The sequence below is a fragment of the Diorhabda carinulata genome, chromosome 2 (genome assembly GCF_026250575.1).
Source record: "Diorhabda carinulata isolate Delta chromosome 2, icDioCari1.1, whole genome shotgun sequence".
NCBI lineage: Eukaryota > Metazoa > Arthropoda > Insecta > Coleoptera > Chrysomelidae > Diorhabda > Diorhabda carinulata.
Window position 1 is genome coordinate 30,166,173 of NC_079461.1, and position 20,251 is coordinate 30,186,423.

Below are 20,251 nucleotides of genomic sequence, written 5' to 3' on the forward strand. Positions count from 1 at the left end.
CGTAAGCGGTTTTGTCCTTAGTAAAAGGCATTTCGTGTTCCTAATCTTTATAAACATTAATAGTTTCAACTTCAAGTTTCTATGTAGGAATTTGTACGTCAAAATGTGCAATAAAATTATACTCATATATTCAGGCTTACCTTCTAGCTTTATTTATCTTGTTACGAAAAAATAATTCCCATGTATACATTTTTATTATCTTTATGGTTGACAACGTTTCTTGAGTCTCCTGTAATCGCTCATCAGTTTTTCGCCCAGTTTGTAGTCTATAACGGCCTATCAATTTCCCAAGATAAACTACAAAGATGGTTCACCAATGAAAAACAATAATTACATGTACAGATTTTCAACTGAAATTTGGTGAATTACAAGGGTCGTCTGATAAATACTTAACCTACGAAGAAAATGCGAAAATTTTGGAGAAGTGACGATTTATTTTGTAACACAGTCTCTTGTTTCATGTACCTTACTTAGCGATGTTTTAACTTCTTCAACCCCTCTGAAAAAAACGTTTTTTTGAATACTGCACAGTATTCTTTCGGGTGGCGATGACACTCATTCTTTGTCTTATGGACACGTTTTTCCTCCAGCTCGGCATCGAATTAACCGATTACTTAGGCACACTACTGCCCTGTGACTGTATTGCTTTTCTAGGGCTAGTTGATGTAGACCACATCTTGTGAATCCCAGACAACGAAGCACGTTCACCAAGTGAGGTCCACTGCTACGACTGTTGTGTACCAGTGGATCCATGTTATCTGTCAAGATAGTTATTTTCGTGACGTGGACGTGACTCATTCGTTCGACTACATTCAAACTCGTAGCCAATTTTTGTCATTCGTCATCTTTCTACAAATTTCCCGATTGCCCGTTTTCACACGCAGTCAAAACAAGACTACTAGTACGATACGACTGAAATTTTGACAGTAGCCTTCTACGAGAGTTTACTGCAGTGGAGGATTACCTTAGTTCACAATTATTTAAATTTCATTTTTCAACTATATAAACCTTTCTAATCTAAACAATTTGTTGCTGGTGCACACAGATCAATACGTGTGTTACATCAAAGTTTGGGTAAATGTATTCTAAATGCTGTTCGTGCAGAAACAACAAAATTCTTTCAAGTGAAAGGTAGCTTTGAAAGTATACGGATTTCTGATATGTCTATATCTAAAACGTTAAGGTAGATTTTTCCAGGAAACTAGATTGTCCATAAGAATATTTATAAAATATCCGACAAGAGTCAGCCGAATCTTCAATATCTTCATCCGGTGTTTAATAAAATCTTCTTTTTTTGTTTGTTGTTTTTCCATTTCTCTAGTATTTTCTCTCTATACGCTTATTATTTCAAAATACTTAAAATTCTCTTATAGATCTATGGAAAACTTACAAAGTGATTCATGAAAATCAGCAACGGTGATAAAATCTCATCAAAACTTGTCTTTTCCTTGTAAACAAAATTTGCTTTACTTAAACATTGCCTTGGTAGTATTGAATAGTCATAGATTGAAGAATCTATTATCTAGTTAACATTAACAACAAACAAACAAATTAATACGACTTTATCATTAATATTTCAAAATCTACTCGTAATATGTTATCTCTCATTGACTAACCTTGTGATGAGTATTTTGATAGACGCAATAAAATAATTTTCTGCTGATAAAGTGGTCTCGATTCCTACTATTCAGTTTAAATTGTCTTACTACTCGTGCCTTTTTAGACACGAGGAATTTTCCATAACCTGCTTTCTTAGAACAATAAAAAGTAATCCAGAATATATTGTCAACATTGTGAAGTAATTTTTTTGGCTCCCAAGGATTATGCAATCAATTTCGGGCTTCTCTAATAAATTCTGACGACGTTTGCAGCTCACATCTTAGGGCACATGAAATTTGAGTTTTTTACGCTGATATCTCTGAATAAACTTTTACCCCAACGCTACCAACTTGTACTGAACTATACAGTTTCACTAATCGAGCATCATTTGAATCTGTACTTTCGGATAATTTTGGATATAACCACGGAAAAGCCTACTTCCATGAGCATAACCGTCACCATAGATCTTAGACGTTAAGTCAGTGTTTGCCAAACTTTTTTCGTGCCATGCCCCACCTTAGTTCTCCTAAAATTCTTACCCCTTATGTAACATACGTAAAAAATTGCTTTGTTCACACAAGAAACTTAAATGGTGGGAACAGTGATTTTTCTAACACATTTCGCTGAATTTAGGTATGTGATTTCTGCTTCTTCACAAAGCCATACCATCATTTCTTTTATATTAAATGAAGTTCTATGACTTACCATTGTGCAATCCCTTCAGTTTTTGATATTGCATAATATTTTACTAACAATAGTTATCATCCATGTTGGAAAGTCAATTTGTTTTAAAATCAAAGAATCTTTTAAATCGGCAGATATAATATTTACATGATAGATAATAGCAAGTAAAAAGGTATCAGTAACTTAATATTTTTGGAACCAATGGAACTTCTGAAAGTTTTTGTTGTTAATATGTTTCTGACATAATAAAACCAAATATCTTCGCTTTTGCTTCAACAAGAGATGCATTTGTTATTTGAAGTTGCTTCTTCAATTGTTAAGAGATACTTCATTTCAGGTTTGTTGCTTAAAAACCACTAAAAGGATCAAACAGTTCCATATTTTCAAGCCGTTACCTTTTATATACCTATCTTACTTCAGTAAAAAGTAAAAGTGTTACATGATCGGAATTTTTTCTTAACATAATAGCTTGAAATGACGATTATCTTTAGCATTAGCTTTAATAACATTTAAAAATTTATTACTGAATGTATTACATCATTTAGAACAGATGAGATGTTTTTAGCTACAGAGTTTTCCTTTTGAATAATACGGTGCACAAGAATCATTTTCGGATTCACATATTTCATCAATTTTAAGCAGCCAAACTATACCTAATATTTAAATTTGGCATCGAAAAGTAGTATTGCAAAATTGGACCGGAGCGAAAGGGTTAAGAGTTAAGATCGTATCGAGTCTATTTTAGAATTGTCCCCTTTAATAACCAATTTGCCCCCTTTGGGGCACGGGCCCCACGTTGGGAAACACTTCTACTTCATCCTGTTATCACTGATGGAATATTTGCCATTTAATATTTGAGAAGAATATATATTTCAATTTCTAAACTACATCGAGAACTTCAATTATTCAGTTGCATAGAATTTGATGCAAATAATAATTTTTCAAGTCCTTTTACAATCAACAATACTAATTATTAGCATTTACCAAATTTTGTATTGTGGTCTATAACTTAATTCGTGCGGTTTTTTTTCAAAATTTGAACGTTTCCCATCTTTCCCATCCACTGTTTTCCAAATAGTTCTTAATCGGAATAATAACGTAGGGCCGAGCGTTGTAATGATGAAAAATTATTGCCTCGTGTCTGTCTGGTCGCATATTACAGGCGTTTTTCGCCTACTACACCCTTCAAACGGATTAATTGTGTTCGGTAGCGTCTCCATTGATGGTTTAACCCGGATTTAGCAGCTCATAATACAGCACACCCTTCTGATCCCATCAAATAGAGAGCATTACCTTCGCGCCATGGACATTAGGCTTTGCCGTGGAATTGGCTGGTTGGCAGGATTTCACATATGATTTTTTGCGCTTGGGGTTGTCGTAATGGATCCATTTTTCCTCACCAGTAACAATCCGATGCAAAAATGACTTCCTTCTATGGCGTTCCAGCAGCATTTCAGACATGCAGAACCACCTTTCGACGTCTCTCGGCTTTCCTTGCTTTTGAATATATCCAGCTGCTTTTAAACCTTTTGAAATAGCTGCTTGAGTGACACCCAAAGATTCTGCGAGCTCTTCTTGTGTTTGGCAACAATCTTAATCAAGTAATACTTCCACTTCTTCATATTCAAACTTTTTTGACTGACTAGGACGTTCATCGTCTTCCAAGTCAAAATCACCACTTTTAAATCGTGCAAATCACTTTTAGCACGTTCACTCAGCTAGAGCATGTTCATCATAAACTTCCACCAAAATACGATGACTTTCGGCAGCATTTTTCTTCATATTAAAGTAATGAAAAAGAATACCCCGCAAAAACACTTTTTCAGGAACAAAGTTCGACATATTTGAATGACATATACTGAAAAGACGTACAATAACAGTAGTTTTCCAACGCAGGATCAGAATATTGGAACGATGTAATATTATACAACTTACGCCATCTCTTATCAAACCGCACCAATTGAGTTATAGACCCTAATGTCGATAATTTCCAAAATAATTTAGACATTAGGCCTAAAGTTTGTCAATTAACGTTAGAAAAAAAAATGTTTTGCTATTGAGTTTGCCCATAAATATTCTAATATGACTAAAGTAAATATATAGTTTACCTTGTAATGGAAGAACAGATAATATAACTCCGATTCCAATAAAAGAAGATGCACCAATTTTGTTATATAGAATGTAACAAATAACACACATCTGTACTGATCCGTTCCACATGTCGTTAAACATCCAAATCGACTGTTGAAAAGCGTACACATCCTTGGTTATGAGTGTGACGATATTGCCCAAATTAATTTTGGCAGCAGCTGAAGGAGTTAATCTTAGCGCTTTACGGTATAACATAGCTGAGAAAGATGTTCTCATTTCGATTCCTAATTGTTGAGCCCAAAGTTGTGAATTTTGATAATATACAGTGTAAATAATGTTATTTAGAAGAACTACAGTAGCCCAGAAGTATGCTTCTTCTTTTGATAAGTCAGTCGTTATGTCAAAATACGATATTAGTTTGCTAACGGCGAGTGGTTCAATTACACTAGAACAAAGAAATTTGATTATACTACTCGGGTATTTCTAAAAAAAGTTGAAAACAAAAAAAATTAAATTAAATTTATCACTAAAAGATTTCGTAATGATCCATTATCTTATTAAGAGTATTCCTCGAGTGCATATGACATTTTGCAACTGCAACACATTTCTCTTTTTTCTTACGGTTCAATTTTTTTGAAATTATGATCGATTAGCTTTGTATATTGAAAATCATTGTATTTAATATTGTTTTCTATCTCAACATATACCTATTTGTCCCAAGTTAATATAATTATTTGATGCTGATACCTACAATCTTTATAAAGGTTAACATATTTGTCCTATCGATGTTTAACATTTCTAATGGGCCCTGGAAACTAAAATGGTTCAACCTCTGTGAACCATTGGTTTTTTTTAATAAAATGCGGAATTTGAGTAACGAATTCCACTAGGAGAGCTGATGGATATGTGGAACTCCCGTAGCCTACCTATTAAACCGCCATCTTCTGTCACCTCCGTCCAACCAGGAACCAGGATGGGTCTGGCCGTATATGTTGTTTCGTTTGTTACGTTTCTGTGATATCGTCATACCAGGAAGGCGTCTACATGCTTTTGCCTAACAATTCTTTCAGCGCAGGTAGCAACCTTTTAACTTGTATAGCATCACCTGGACGATATTATTAGGGTTAATGCTGCAGACAGTCTTCTCTACTTCCTCTCTCAAACCCCACCAATATCTTATACGACCCCTTGTCGTGAAGAGGCTAATCACATTTATCCACAATATCATTGCAAGGGCTTTTAAATAATGGAATATAAAAATATTTTCTTAGTTTTCAGACATGATTAACCTAAAGATGCATATTCAAAAGTTATGTTTCCTGACTAAATGGATTCACTCCTAATATCAGAAAAAAATATATAAATTCATGACTCACCTATTAAATATTTTATAAAATAAATCGATAGTACCAATTAAAAGGTATTTCCAACCAAATTTGTGCCATAATAATTTATATATTGAACCAGGAGTGCTATTTATGTTTTCTTTTTTCCATTGTTTCTCGATTTGATCACCACATTTTTTCGATTTAAAATTGCTGACGACATCGTATAAATCTTGTTCTTCCAAGTCATTTTTCAGTGCTTTTTTAAAAACTTTTCCTGTATATCTAAAATAATTATTAACGAAGAACGATAACTTGAATTTGAAAAAAAGCAAAATCAATTCTCGCAGAGTAAAACCTTATATCTCAGAAGAAATCATAATCTAAATAAAGTGTTTGGTTCAAATCTGTATATATTAGGATCAAAATTTTCTTTTTGAAAAATTTATAGTTCGAGTAGAATCATGAAAAAAATGGATTGTGGAACTCGTTTGAAAGGATTTAAAAAACAATAACAAGCCGCAATCCTGAATAAAATCCCATCAGAAAAACCCTCGACCGTGTTTAGCACTTGGGTCTGATGTATAAGATGAGGAAGCTTCAACACAACTACCTGAAGAACAGAATATTACTGTATCAATAATCTATTGATAAAGTACAAGAATTGCTAACAATAGTAACCCATCAATTAGTCATGAGATTTAATCAAATATAACCATCGATAGGAATTAATTTCTTCCAAGGTACAAATAAAAGGAGCCACCTGATCGCATTTACCACGATATACTTAACTAGAGCGGGAAGGATCTTATCATCTGATTATAACTTAATTACTTCGATCAGTTATATTTAGATCATGATCGGGTTAACTCGATCATAATTTTCCAAAATCCTTATTGAGAATCAATAAGATATCGAATAATTTAAGGAAAGACAAGGAAGACCCTCAAGGATCTGGAAGGACTGAATTGAACAAAATATAAAAGGCAGAGGTATCCAGGAAAACGAGTGAACAGATAGAAAAGAGTGGTGTACGAAATGCGGCAAAGAATATATCTACTTTCCTAGATAATGCCATGAAGAATATTGAATTACAACTCCTCCGAAGAACGTAACATTTGTCGAAATTGGCATCCCTAGTGGCTTGCAATTACAAGGAGAGGGTCGATCACTGACTAGTTTCAACGTTGTTGTGTCTCTTCAGAATGGCGTAACGACCACTCATTCGGAGTTTCTAATCCGAACTGAAGATTCATGTAGCTAAACATTCCTCAGTAGACGTCTTCTGGCGACATCTTCACTTCCAGCTGCGAACCATTAGTCAAGTAAATCTCTACCGTAGACTGCGGTATGTGAATTAAATTATTAGGTGATATATGAGGCATGCTCAGTAATTAAAAAACATAATATCTATTTACACCAATAAGTTCGAATTTCATTATTCGAAATGTTGGCTTGCCGTTCTTCAAAGGAGAAAACAACTACTTTCCTGGCTAATACCACATAGAATATTGAATTACGTCTCCTCCGAAGAACGTGATTTAAATGGTATAAGTTATATTTTAAAGAGGCAAATAGGTCTTAACAACGTGATAAGTAAGTACTGAGGATATTCGAACTCAAATTAAAATCGTTGACTATATTATTATAACCGATTTAGTTCTTTTACTCTTTAAACTGTATTAAAAATCAAAAACGCTTTCAAAATAACTAAAATGTTTTATTTGGTCGTTTAACTCCCAGAAATATGCCAAAATTCAACGCATTGCTGGTCAGTAAATTGTTTAGTATGATTATCACTAAGATTTTCGGGTTTTCCAAACAAATTGAGAAAACTTCATTTATAATGAACTATACATTTCAATCGTAATAATATTGGAATAATTTTGTAGAAAAATAAAGTACTTACGCAAACGTTAACTTTGAAAATATATTTGCTTTCTCTCTAGGATTCTGTTTTCTTTTCACCACATTGCTGTAATCCATGTTCACTATACAAGTGTTTGTAGTCTCTCAAATAATATCAGTTCTATAATATAATATTCGAAATAAAGAATTAATTCATTGAAATGTAAATATTTGATGTCCTACATCATGACTGGATTTGGCAAAGCATTGTTCTCAAATTAAATTGTTACTGATACAAATTTAGTAATATATAATTATTAAGCATAGTATTTTTCGAAATTACGACAGATGTATAGCTATTTTCGTTTTGTGAGGGTTTTGAATAATTTAGCTCAATATTCATCCTACAAATGATGAAATTAATATGGATCCATAATATTCTAAAGAGAGAAGATGTAGTTGTTTGTGAATACACATTTGAAAAAACGATAAGTAATTTGGTTAAAAAATCCATCGTTAGTTAGTTAGTTTTCTACTTTGCTCTACTTCCTTTGAAAGAAAAAAGAAAAATGAAAAGTGTTTGAAACCCAGTGTTAATTACGAATGTAACTAAATTCAAAAGATGTGTTTAGAAACGTACTTTTAAAACAGACCTGGTGAGGGTTAGATGCGAGTTGTTAGCGAAAACCACGTGTCACTAGATGGCGCTGAATTTGGCTTCTATAGCGGTGATCAGCAGTACAATCTGTAAGGGTGTTTGATGGTGTTTAGTTTTTTTATGTATAAATTTTTGTAATTTCCGTCATTTCCTAAACGTGTTTGTGTGATTAGAACAAAAAGTTGTGATTAAGAATCGGTCTAAAAATGAAAAAAATTGAAGTAACCCTTTTTAACATCTATCTACTACTACTATCGCCCCATTAGCCTCACACCAATCATCTGTAAGGTTATGGAATCTTTAATTCCAGAATATGTCAGTGAATTTGTTTTGATCGAAAAAATAATACCTGAACAACAACATCGATTTGTAAAAGGACGTTCACAATGACGAATCTACTTTGGTGTGTTAATGAATGGACAAAATCTTTAGACAAGAAAATCCCGACGGACATCATTTACCTAGATTTTGCGAAAGCGTTCGACCGTGTGCCAAAACGAAGATTACTGTATAAATTGGAACATCTTGGCATACGAGGTGATTTACTGGAGTGGATTGACTTATTCTTAACAAATAGAAAGTTCTGAGTGAAAGTGGGAAACTGTTTTTTAGCTGAGAAACCCGTATTAAACGGTGTTCCGCAGGGATCGGTACTGGGTCCTCTCTTATTTATATACGCAAGTGACCTCCAATTTCATATTCAATGCAACAAAGTTTTCTATGCCGACGATTCGAAAATATTTGCTGATTCATTTCTTCATATAAATCTTCAAGAGGACTTGGATTCGATTTCTAAGGGGTGGTGCTCTTTACTTAGGCAAAACAATCCGAGACATACATACTCCTTAAACGCTCACGCCTTAAATGAAGTGAATTCTTATAACGATCTCGGTGTTACAATTACTACGGATTTGAGTTGGTCCGAACATGTTATAAGTATTGCCAACAAAGTAAAAAGTAAGCTGTATCTCCTCCGCAAGTCTTTCGGAAGCATATCATCACATAATTCAACTCGTTTATATAAAATTTATATTCGCCCAATTATGGAGTATTGTGGAAGTGTGTGGTGTCCGGAACTAGTGCGGGATAAAGATCTTCTCGAAAAAGCTCAGTGTCGATCAACCAGGTTATCCCTCGGGCGTACAAGACCTAGTTATACAGAAAGACTAAATATAATGGATTTACCGACCTTTGAACAACGTCGTGTTTTTTCAACATGGAATCATCTGCCTGAGGATATTGTAGCGGCACCTTCTGTCAATATTTTTAAGAATAGACTAGACGATTTTTATTTTCTGGTTAAATCTTTTTTTCCCTTGTAATTTTTAATTTTCTAACTAGGTACTTTAATTACTTTAATTTTTGTAATATATATATATATATATATATATATATATATATATATATATATATATATATTTAAGGGCTTATGGATCTTAAGGTCCCTGCCCGTACCTTATTGTAATAATAATAATAAATATATTGGAGTCAGAAACAGACATTGAAAAAACATTGAAAATTTATGTCTACAGGTCTAACTGGAGATAACAATTAATCTGAATGTACAGTTAAAGATTGGAAATGCATTTGTTCCTGTAAGTACGAGAGGAAGAGACTTGAATATCTACAAGAAACTACCAAAAAGGTGCACAAGGATTTTGTTGAACACTAGAATAGGATATCAACAAATAGTATATTTGTAACATCACAACTTTTACGTTTTTATTGTTTTCGAAGTGCAACTTATGGTATGGTATGGTTGTTTTTATTTCAGAAAAGCACTTTAAACAGGTACATTATTTTACTATTTAGACTAAAATTTTTTCTTTATAAAACAACAAAACTAGTTCGCATTGTGGCTTTATTGTTCACCTCTATTGTAGTTTGAACGAAAATCAACAGATGTCGTCCACTTCGCAATTTTCGCGAATAGTCTTTGTTTATTATTTGGAGGCATTATAATGGACAAAATATGGAAGGTAGAGGTAAGGAGATTGGAGAACCATCTCTGTGCTACAGAAAATATCAAATCCTTTATGTTAGGGAGGCACTACTGTAGCATGAGTGTAAATTTTAAATAAAGCGCTAGATAATGACTTTGGCGTACAACGGCGAGTTACTTTTCATTTTACGTCCACTCGGACAACTTTTCACAGAGCAAAGTGAATTAATAATCAGCGTTATCTCACAGTAGCTTTCCTATGGTATATTTACAAAATTATTTTGGACTACGTGAATAGTTTAGATTTTGTATTTAATTAACGACTCTAGTCATTTGTAATATTAAATTTTCTAACACTTCTTCACTCTATCTAAAATAATTAAGATCATATGATATCTCGTCCGACACGAGCGCCATTCTGGTCAAATTTTGAATTATAATTTACCGTCTACAAGCGGACAGTTTTTAAGCTAAGCCCCCATATAATGGTCCTCCTTACCTCTACCCTCCATAGATACCACATTAGATAGCCTTTCTCCATTTTCTTGTACAATTAGGATGGGAGTTGTATTAAGGATGTGGCTTATATACAACATCATTTATACAGTGCTTTTCAGATAAAAGTATCCACCTTTAATAACTTTTGTAATACTGGTATTTAGAAAAAATGCAAAAACACGTCAATTTATGTTGGAAGGGGCAAGCATTATGGCTTATTTAAACTTACTGGAAAAGCCACCCCGTCACCCCTAGCAGCATCCCCTTTATTTTTTTAAATTACTTTTCATATTTTTTATGTAAAATTTGGATACTCCTTTTTGAGCTGATTTCAAAAATGTATAATACTTGTAGGTTAAAGTGGTTAGTTTATGAGATAAACAATTTTTCTTTTAAGAGCACAAATTTTACTTATTATTTACTTTCACCTTATTTGCCTGTACTAAAATGGGTTGTACAACAAGTAGAGCGATCGGTGTTTCATCTTCTACAGTTTTCCGAGTTCTACATAAATTCAAGTACCACCCATACAAAGTTAAGTTGGTGCACGAGTTGAATGAAGATGATTTTGATCGTCGTCTAGAGTTTTGCGAATCAATGACGCAAATTATCAATAACAATCCACAATTGTTAAACAATATTTGCTTTTCTGATGAATGCTCATGGCTTAGTAAGTAGGCAAAATTGTAGATATTGGGCTGAAAGTGATCCACATATTATGCGTGAATTCCATACACAACATCCCCAAAAGTTAAACGTTTGGTGTGGTATCCTATGTGACCACATTGTCGGACCTTTCTTCATCAACGGAAATTTAAATGGTGAATCATATCTTGAGTTACTCAGGGAAGGGGTTGACCCACGTATTACAACAATAATAGAAAATGATGATAACCTTTCCGAAGATTTACTGGTATTTCAACAAGACGGAGCTCCCCCACACTATGCTATGCCTGTCCGACAATTTTTAAACGAAACATTCCCCGCTCGTTGGATAGGTAGAAGGGGGCAGATGATGGAGTGGCCACCTAGGTCACCGGATTTAACACCCCTAGACTTCTTTTTATGGGGGTATTTAAAAACAAAAGTTTATGCTACCCAACCAGAATCTCTGGATGATTTACGAGAGAGGATAGAAAATGAATGTCGACAATTAAATCCAGCCGTATTAAGCAATGTCAGAGAGGCATTTCAAAATAGATTATACCATTGTATGGAAGTGAATGGTACTCATTTTGAACACTTATTGTAACTTCATAATAAATAGCACAGTTAAAAAGATTAAAGAGTTTGAACTGTTGTACAACCCATTTTAGTACAGGCAAATAAGGTGAAAGTAAATAATAAGTAAAATTTGTGCTCTTAAAAGAAAAATTGTTTATCTCATAAACTAACCACTTTAACCTACAAGTATTATACATTTTTGAAATCAGCTCAAAGAGGAGTATCCAAATTTTACATAAAAAATATGAAAAGTAATTTAAAAAAATAAAGGGGATGCTGCTAGGGGTGAGGGGGTGGCTTTTCCAGTGAGTTTAAATAAGCCATAATGCTTGCCCCTTCCAACATAAATTGACGTGTTTTTGGATTTTTTCTAAATACCAGTATTACAAATGTTATTAAAGGTGGATACTTTTATCTGAAAAGCACTGTATAAGCTAACTAACAGTTATAGGTTTGAAAAATCTCTCTATGAAACCATTTTTGTTTAAAATCAAGATGAAAACCAGAAAATTTGTTCTAGTACCTTCCGATCCTGTTTATAAAAAGGAATGGAAGGATTTTTCAACGGAGTAGCCTTAAAATTGGTTTATAAATCCAGGAAATTTATTTGGTAAACCCAAGGATAAAATACCAGACTGGGAAAAGAGTGGTATCAATGAAAGTTAAGTTAATAGGTTTTCCTTTACCTTCAGTGCCTGAAGACGATACCTTGGTTATCGAAACGCGCAACAAATAGTGTAATTGTGAGTGTTGTGGTAGTGGTGGTGCGTTCAGTATGTATAAAATTGGGAATTTCTATTGGCCCTTTTCTAGGACCAATAGAGAGAATGAAGAAATTGCTTTCGCAATGACATCTATTGAGAAAAAAATGATTGAATCAGTTGAATTTGACTTCATAAAACGTACACTTTGGCAAATACAGGAATGAATGTGAAATAGCCAAGCCAGTCGTTATTAGATAATGGTAGTAGGGATTAGTACGATCCATCAAGTAGGTATACTTGACTAGTTTTGTCAGTTCTATTGTGTCTGTTAGAAGAGCACTTCGTGGATACCTACGTTCATTATTTACCGTACTAATTCACCAAGCGCATCCGAATACTTTCTTATTTTAGCTTCGTGCCTCTCGTAAGTTTCTCGACATTCACTCCTGTACTTGCTAAACCTTAGATCTTTAATTTGCTACGGTTCAATAGTACATAAATAATATTTGTGAGCGTGACACTTTTTTTTACCTTCACTTCTCAAGTATAGAACCATGCGTCGCTGCTGTAGATAAACAAAAACATACATGTCCGATTTTTTAATTCTTTCACCAATAGAAACCTATATTATCGCCGAGTAAAACGAACTGATTCAAATTTGGAAAATTATTTACCGCAACGAAATTTTTTATAATGTAACTCAAAAGATTAAGAAATTGCTTATTAAGACCTTTGGTGTAAGCATCACTCTTGAAATTCGCGAGGCTGATTGTCTTTTATGGCGTTTCCACATTATTAATACAGCTTTCACGCCTGTTCTCGATTGCATTCGGTATTTTGTCCTACAAAAAACAACTTGTCTCTTTCGCCCGACGTTAACACGTTTAGAGTGTCGCGCTACTTTGCTTGTAAGTATAGATGCGTATATACCAAGCGATAAACTTTTTTGGTTTTCACAAAAATATATTATGTCATGGTAATAACAAAGAGGGATAATAAGAGAATATCAAAAACATGGAGTGAGATCCCAGGTCGGAAAAAATTGAAGAGGTTTCTTTTTTATTCTACCAATTAATACCAAAAGTCCCTTTCCTCGAGGAAAGTTGAGCTAAGGAGAGTTATTGGTATGACGTTCACTGAACATTGTCTGCTGAACTACCATCAGAAGAATATAGAAGAAACTCTCGACAGCTCTTGTCGTTTCTGCAAGAAACCAAAGGAAACTGCTGAACACTTCCTCTGTGAGTGTGAGGTTATCCGTAGACAAACAGTCTTTACAGTTTTTAGGTGCTAAGCTCATCTACGAGGATGTAGTGATATCTAGTTAGCCTAGACCAGTTCCATGTATAAACAAAATATTTCGTTACCATAGCAACGAACAATAACTTATTAGAAGTATAAGTGTAAAGTGTGACCGATCGGGAAGGCCAGTTTCTGTGTCAGTCCCCGAAAATATCGATGCAGTTCATGACATGATTTCATCAGACCGTCGAATTGGGCTAAAACGGATATCTGAAGCACTGAATATTTCATACGAACGCGTTCATCAGATAGTTCACGTCAATTTGGACATGAGAAAAATTGCTGCAAAATGGATCCCCAAATGTTTGAATGTTGACCGAAAGCGTGCAATGGTAGAAGCAATGCGGTCGATCTGTGCTCGATGAGACTAAAGTACATTTCTACGATCCAGAAACAAAGCAACAATCGATGGAATGGCGACACTCTGGTTCTCCAAGCAAGACCTCCAAGAGTTGCCATGGAGTAATCAGTAAAAGTTTGAAAGATCATAAATTTTCTTCCAAGGAAGAGGTAATAAAAGCTGTGGACGTCTGGTTTGCAGAGCAAGAAGAAAAATTGTTATTCGATCAAATCTTTTATCTGAGAAGTTACCTCGATGGTTTCCGATGTATGTCTGTTCTTCATTACTTTTTCTTAAACGCTCTCTGGTAACCTATATTTCTAATGTAAAAATTATCATCTTTGCCAAAGCAAAAATAGTTGTACTTCCACGTCCATTACGACCTTACTTTGGCTTCCCACATTAGTGGGGACGGAATCTTAGTAAAGTCACAAAATCGGTTTAATGTTCTGATTAGTTAACAAAACAGGGGTAGGTGGAAAATAATTGTACATTTGTATCTAATCTTAATACCCAATTAACTAACTTTATAATCTTAATTATTCTAATAGAACAGAATGATGGTTAGTATAGCAAATGATGAGGTACAGAAATGAGATATAAATAAATAAAATATGTATATAAAATCGTGTATATTTCTCTTGTTACCTGTTACAACACTGTGGCTAAGTGATGGATGTTCAATATCCATACAAATCTCAACTGAACTTAGATTAAAGAATATTATGTGATGTTTAGATTTAACTGAATTGTATATTGACCTCTAATTAATCATTTATTATTTTTTTTTTTTTCGATTACTCAACCATATTATTGATATTTTAAATATAGAGATACTTCTATGAAAATTACGGAATTGATATTTTTAGAACTTGTTTAACTCGGGATTGTTTTCAGAACAAATATTTGGATTACTTATAGTTATCCTTCTTTACATTATTATTTCCTTCTTTTAGCCTTTTCCTCACTAAATGTATATATGGGGCCCAATTAATTACCTGACCTTCGGTTTCACCAAAGTCGTTTTAAATCAACCTACTGGCAAATTCGGTCAAAAAGTGTCAAAAGTGAGGTTAGGTTTCAGTTCGTTAAATCGGTTGCTTGGTTTCATGCTCCATAAATAATTTATTATGTACTTTACAATGTTTAGTTTTAGTTAACATTTATTTCATCATATTTAAACTCTTCAAATGTTGTTGTTGTTGAAAAAAAATTACACAAACATATCTGACAATTGTGTATTTCAATTTTCTTCACAAATGAAAAATTTCTGTATAATCTAGTTCAGTTTTTTGGTTTTGAAATAGCGCCCTAAAATCTGCCTGAATTCATATGTAAAAATTTTAATAAATTGCATCTAAATGTTCTGTTTTAAAACTAGTCTATTCAATAATTTTTGGAAGAAAGATAAAATTTGACCATCCGACTTTTCTTTATGTCTTTATCAAATAAAGTCTTAAAGAATTATTGAAAAGACTTGTTTTAGAGAGACCTAAAATCAAAAACATTTAGATGCATAAATATTTCATTTGGCCAAAAGACGATATACAGCGTTTGATAAGACTATTAGAAGACTCGTCGAGGATCTGAGCGGGAAATTAATGTACCGGGTGACCCAATAAGAGTGTATTAGAAATAGTTTATAGTAAAAAATCTGAGAATTGTTTTTAAGTTCGTAAGTCTAGGAGATGGTGCCGAAGAGACAGTTAGAGTTACATGGATTGAATTGTTAAAAGATGTTATTGTTAAAGGAATTAGAGCCAATCATCAGGATAAATGGTTGAACAGAAATGATTCCAGAAGACCATTAGTGTGACCACTGGACAATGTTTTGTTGGCACAACTCATTAGGAGTAAGGAAACTATTGTAAAGTTTGGATTGAAAAAGAAGAGACGATTGAACATCTGTTCTGCCGGTATCCTGCCTTGACGGAAAAACAATGTCAAATGCTGAGAAAATTATTTTGAAGAAATAACAGAATTCAAAATAGAGAACGTAAAAAACTTCATTGTAGGCTGATAATGCTTGAAAATAAGCTATAAAAAAGAAAAGATGGGAGGATGCTTAGATAATAGTTGTGTAAGTTTCCACATACTCAACCTATGTCTACTACTAGAAGGTATAATCACAACCAAAAAATTTAAAATGCTAAATTAAGATGTATATTCATTACATTCTTTTACTTACATTTGATGTTTCGATCTATCTAATCACATGAGAGGTGAATCAAAGTTAGTACTATGTGTAATGAATTAAGACTTACCTGAATAATCTTATTTCAATTAATTCCATAAATTTGAAGTTTGGTTTTTATGCATAACACTTTTATCCCGATTCGCATAAACATAAGGTTGTTTTTGGTTTATTCTTTATTTTGTGGTTTCAATCAGATTTTATAAAAATAGTACAAAGAAGGTACAAAAAGTTGTACATATATTCAAAGATTCAGGAAGTAAATAATAGTTCAAAAACATGAATTATGAATATAGAACTGTTTTTGTCTGAAAATAGTGATAACTTTTTAAATATAAGTGGATATCAATTGAATTGATCAGATTAGATAGAAGATCAAGAGAAGTTGGATTTATAATTCATTTCTAAAATAATTGATATTAATATAATTTGATACATATCAATTATATTTCAGTAAAACGACAGAGATAGAAAATACCACAACAACATCCACGTGCTGCCTCTCTAAGTAATATTTCAGAAAGGGGAGGACTGAGGAAACTTTGTTATGGAAAAGATCCATCCTGAATTTTGTCGCATGAAATACTTTGTATATCGGGAAGGTTTTTTTAATATTTTTATGCAAATATAAATAAAATAAATTTATTTAATGACGATTAAAGTAGTTTTCAAGTCGAAGATGAATCGTATTATAAAATTTTGAAATCTTCTTTTCATTTATTCGACTATTTCTATATTTTCACGTATTTATTTCCAGTTTTTTCTCATTGTTTGTTGTGGTCTATTAAAACTATTGTTTCTTAACCGTTTTTCATACCGTTTGGATCATTATTTAACAATAACCTAGCAGACTGGAATTATTTCTACACTCACTTTTGCTAAACTTCAACATTAACAAAGAAAAAATCTTTACAACAAGGAGATATATTGATAAAATTGGAAATTATTCAGCTTATTCATTTGAAATGCTGAAATAAAAAAATTATCAACGAAATGCCATATCAGACGTTATAGAATGATAATAAGCATAATGTTTAATTCAACTTAATTGGATTATGGTAAATATTTATATGTCAAAGTTCAGCGTGTGATATATGATTTGCGATTTCAAATTATGGCATGTAACAGTTCCGGTATAGTCTCCAATAATAGACTTCTTACTGATTTTTTTAGTTTATATGAGTTCTATAACTCAATTTAAATAATAAACTATTTTAAATCATTTTTTTCTGTAATAGGTCCGTGCTTATTATGTAATGAATACCGCGCAATATTATTAAATATTTCATATTTGTTTATTCAATCATATATTGTCATTAAAAGCTAGAAACTATAAGAAAATGAACTTTACTTAAAATAATGAGGCTTGAGTAACTATGAAAAGGAGCGATGCTACTACTAGGGGTTCAAAGAATTTTTTCATGGAAGATATTAATTAACTTGGTAGTGCAAAATCAGATTGGTAGGCTAGTATTTCTGCTCTTTATCAAACACAAACAGCTCAATCTCTCAGGTATTGAAATTAGGTCTGCATATCGACCAAATGAGGTGCCTAGAATCAAAAACCAAGTCCATATTGAGTTGAGTTTGATATTGTTCCTCATAGATTTTTCTATATATAGATTTTTCACATCCTAGTGTATTTTGAGGTCAGAGTTGAGGTTTAGCTGCAATATCCGCCAAGTCCAAAGGCAGTTACACCATTTTCAGTTTCAAAATCCGCCAAATCCAAATCGGCCATTAGGAGTGCCTAGTTTCGTCACGTGACTACCCACAATCCTCTGGATGTATGCTTTTTTTTACGGGGTGTTTGGATTGATTGGGAAAGATTTGAAAAAGAAGGACACTATTCTTAAGCAAGAAGAGTATGAAGAAGTTCTGGGGAAACATGGAACCGTTCATCAGTCACTGTCCCGGTTAAATACTGGAAGTCTGAATCTGAAAAAGTGCAAAAAACCAAACTTGTGGCACTTCAAGTACAATCTATAAGAAAGGATTATGTTCAAAGAGCGAGAAGAAAAATAACATTCTGGTGCATGATGAAGTCTTTTATAGAACTGAAAGCTGTCAAGCAAAATCTGACACGAAACCAAAGTTTAATATGTTTCACATAAACTCAAAAGCCATCAACAAGGGGCTTAGCCTTACAGCTGCAAAAATAAAGGAAGTTGCGAAGCTCACTAAGCACTTTGGGGAAGGATGGAGAAACCACGATACGGTAAAGTATTATCGAGATTTGGAAAACCAAGAAGCCGAAGATCTCAACAATGAAGAAGATGAAAACATTATTGTTGATGAGGAAATTGATACAGATATTGTGTGATTTAGTATAACAATAAAGACTTTGTTTACTTTTTACAGAACAATAAATTTTATTTTATGATACTTTGTAAAGTAAAGAATCAAAATTACAATTATTATAGCTTTTATAGCTCAGCCCTTTTGCAGCCTAAGCTTATTTTGATTTAAAGTCCCGCCAAATCCCAATCTTAGTATCAAAACCCGACCAGTCCAAATATTGCTTTTAAATTTTTCTAAATATTTACGAAACTATTTTGGTATTTTTGTTGAGAAAATTAATAACTTCTCATTATTGGTCTGTTTGTGACATTTTTTTCCACTTTTCTTTCTTTCTTTTTTCGATCAAATGGTCTCAATTTGTTATCGTATTATTTCTATTCTCACAAATTTACAAGACACCAGATTATATACGTTTTCACAATGCAAAAAAGCATGTAAACAGGCGCTAGAAAGAAGAAAAAATATGCACAATAAAAAGACTATTTATTATTTGAAGTTTTCTATTAATCAAATACTGTATTCTAACACATTTTAAATACTATTTGTTGTATTTGAGATAAAGGCCTTCCCACCCTCGGTAGTTCTTGAACGAAAACAATACAAATTACCAGAATCTATTCATTATTCCATTATATGTCACTTTGTCTTTTACATTTTTTTGAAAATGCCATCTCCAAATTAATTCAGAATTCATGTAAGTTTCTATTTCTGCTGTAGATTCTGCTGCAAAGTAATAGTGGTTGCATAGTTATAATATTTTTCTGTGGCAGAATTCTACAATTTACCATAGACTCAATAGACTGGCAAAATTTAATTTAGTATATAGTAAGATTTTTTATGCATTATAATAATTATTATATATGTTTAATATACTAAGATTATGTAGTATTAACATATAAACTATGTCTTAAAATTTTTTATTCACAATTTGATATTTTCTATTAATAAATATTTTATTTTTATCGACAATAAAGCGTTTTCTGTTTCTGTACAACCAATCAATCTAGAAATTTATTTTTTAATTGTTCTTTTAATTTAATTAGGTATAAATAAACAGGTTTATTCAATATACACTTATCAGATGACTTTTTTACAAGTAAAAGGGAATTTTTACGTATGGTTAATTTCAAATTCATAGCTGAATAAATTACGAAATTATTTTTTAAATTTTGAAAACGGGCAAAAATCGCTGTCAAAAAAACATTTTTATATACTAAGTGTTAAACAAATCTTTAATTTCGCTTTCAAAATAGGCTCGTTTCGAGTCAGTACAAAAATGCTTTCCATACTGTTGTTGTAAGGGATGACCTGCAGTACCTTATGCGAATTACTTTTTATGGCTTCAATGAACTCATGGTGCATACCCCGAAGTGAAGGAAACAGTTACTGGATACCAATTCTGGCGATTCCTACCCGAATACTAATTTTTTGAGGGCGCTGGGTATGTTTTTTTTGAAGCAGTGAGAATTTTCCCAAGCCCAGTAGTGACAGTTGTGTAATTTTACTGTACCACTTAAACAAAACGATGCCTCGTCTATTAA

General features: G+C 32.8%; 1 protein-coding gene across 7 annotated transcripts in view; it reads right to left on the bottom strand.

Annotated features, from left to right (window-relative positions):
• The window catches only part of LOC130903555 (probable multidrug resistance-associated protein lethal(2)03659), a 30,209-nt gene extending 12,884 nt beyond the window's left edge, over window positions 1–17,325 (bottom strand). For 2 of the 7 annotated variants that reach the window (XR_009060754.1, XM_057815728.1), the window contains exons 1-5: window positions 14,864–16,479; window positions 7,609–7,728; window positions 5,751–5,984; window positions 4,392–4,819; window positions 141–297 (exon numbers count right to left, since the gene is read on the bottom strand). Coding sequence is in view for 6 of the 7 variants with exons in the window: in XM_057815728.1 (XP_057671711.1) it covers window positions 141–297; window positions 4,392–4,819; window positions 5,751–5,984; window positions 7,609–7,685 (896 nt within the window). In the remaining variant the exon portion in view is untranslated. Of the gene's footprint in view, window positions 1–140; window positions 298–4,391; window positions 4,820–5,750; window positions 5,985–7,608; window positions 7,729–8,187; window positions 8,293–14,863 lie in introns of all 7 variants that reach the window. The other 5 variants (XM_057815733.1, XM_057815734.1, XM_057815731.1 and 2 more) reach the window with 5 other exon arrangements.
• Window positions 17,326–20,251: the final 2,926 nt, after the last annotated feature.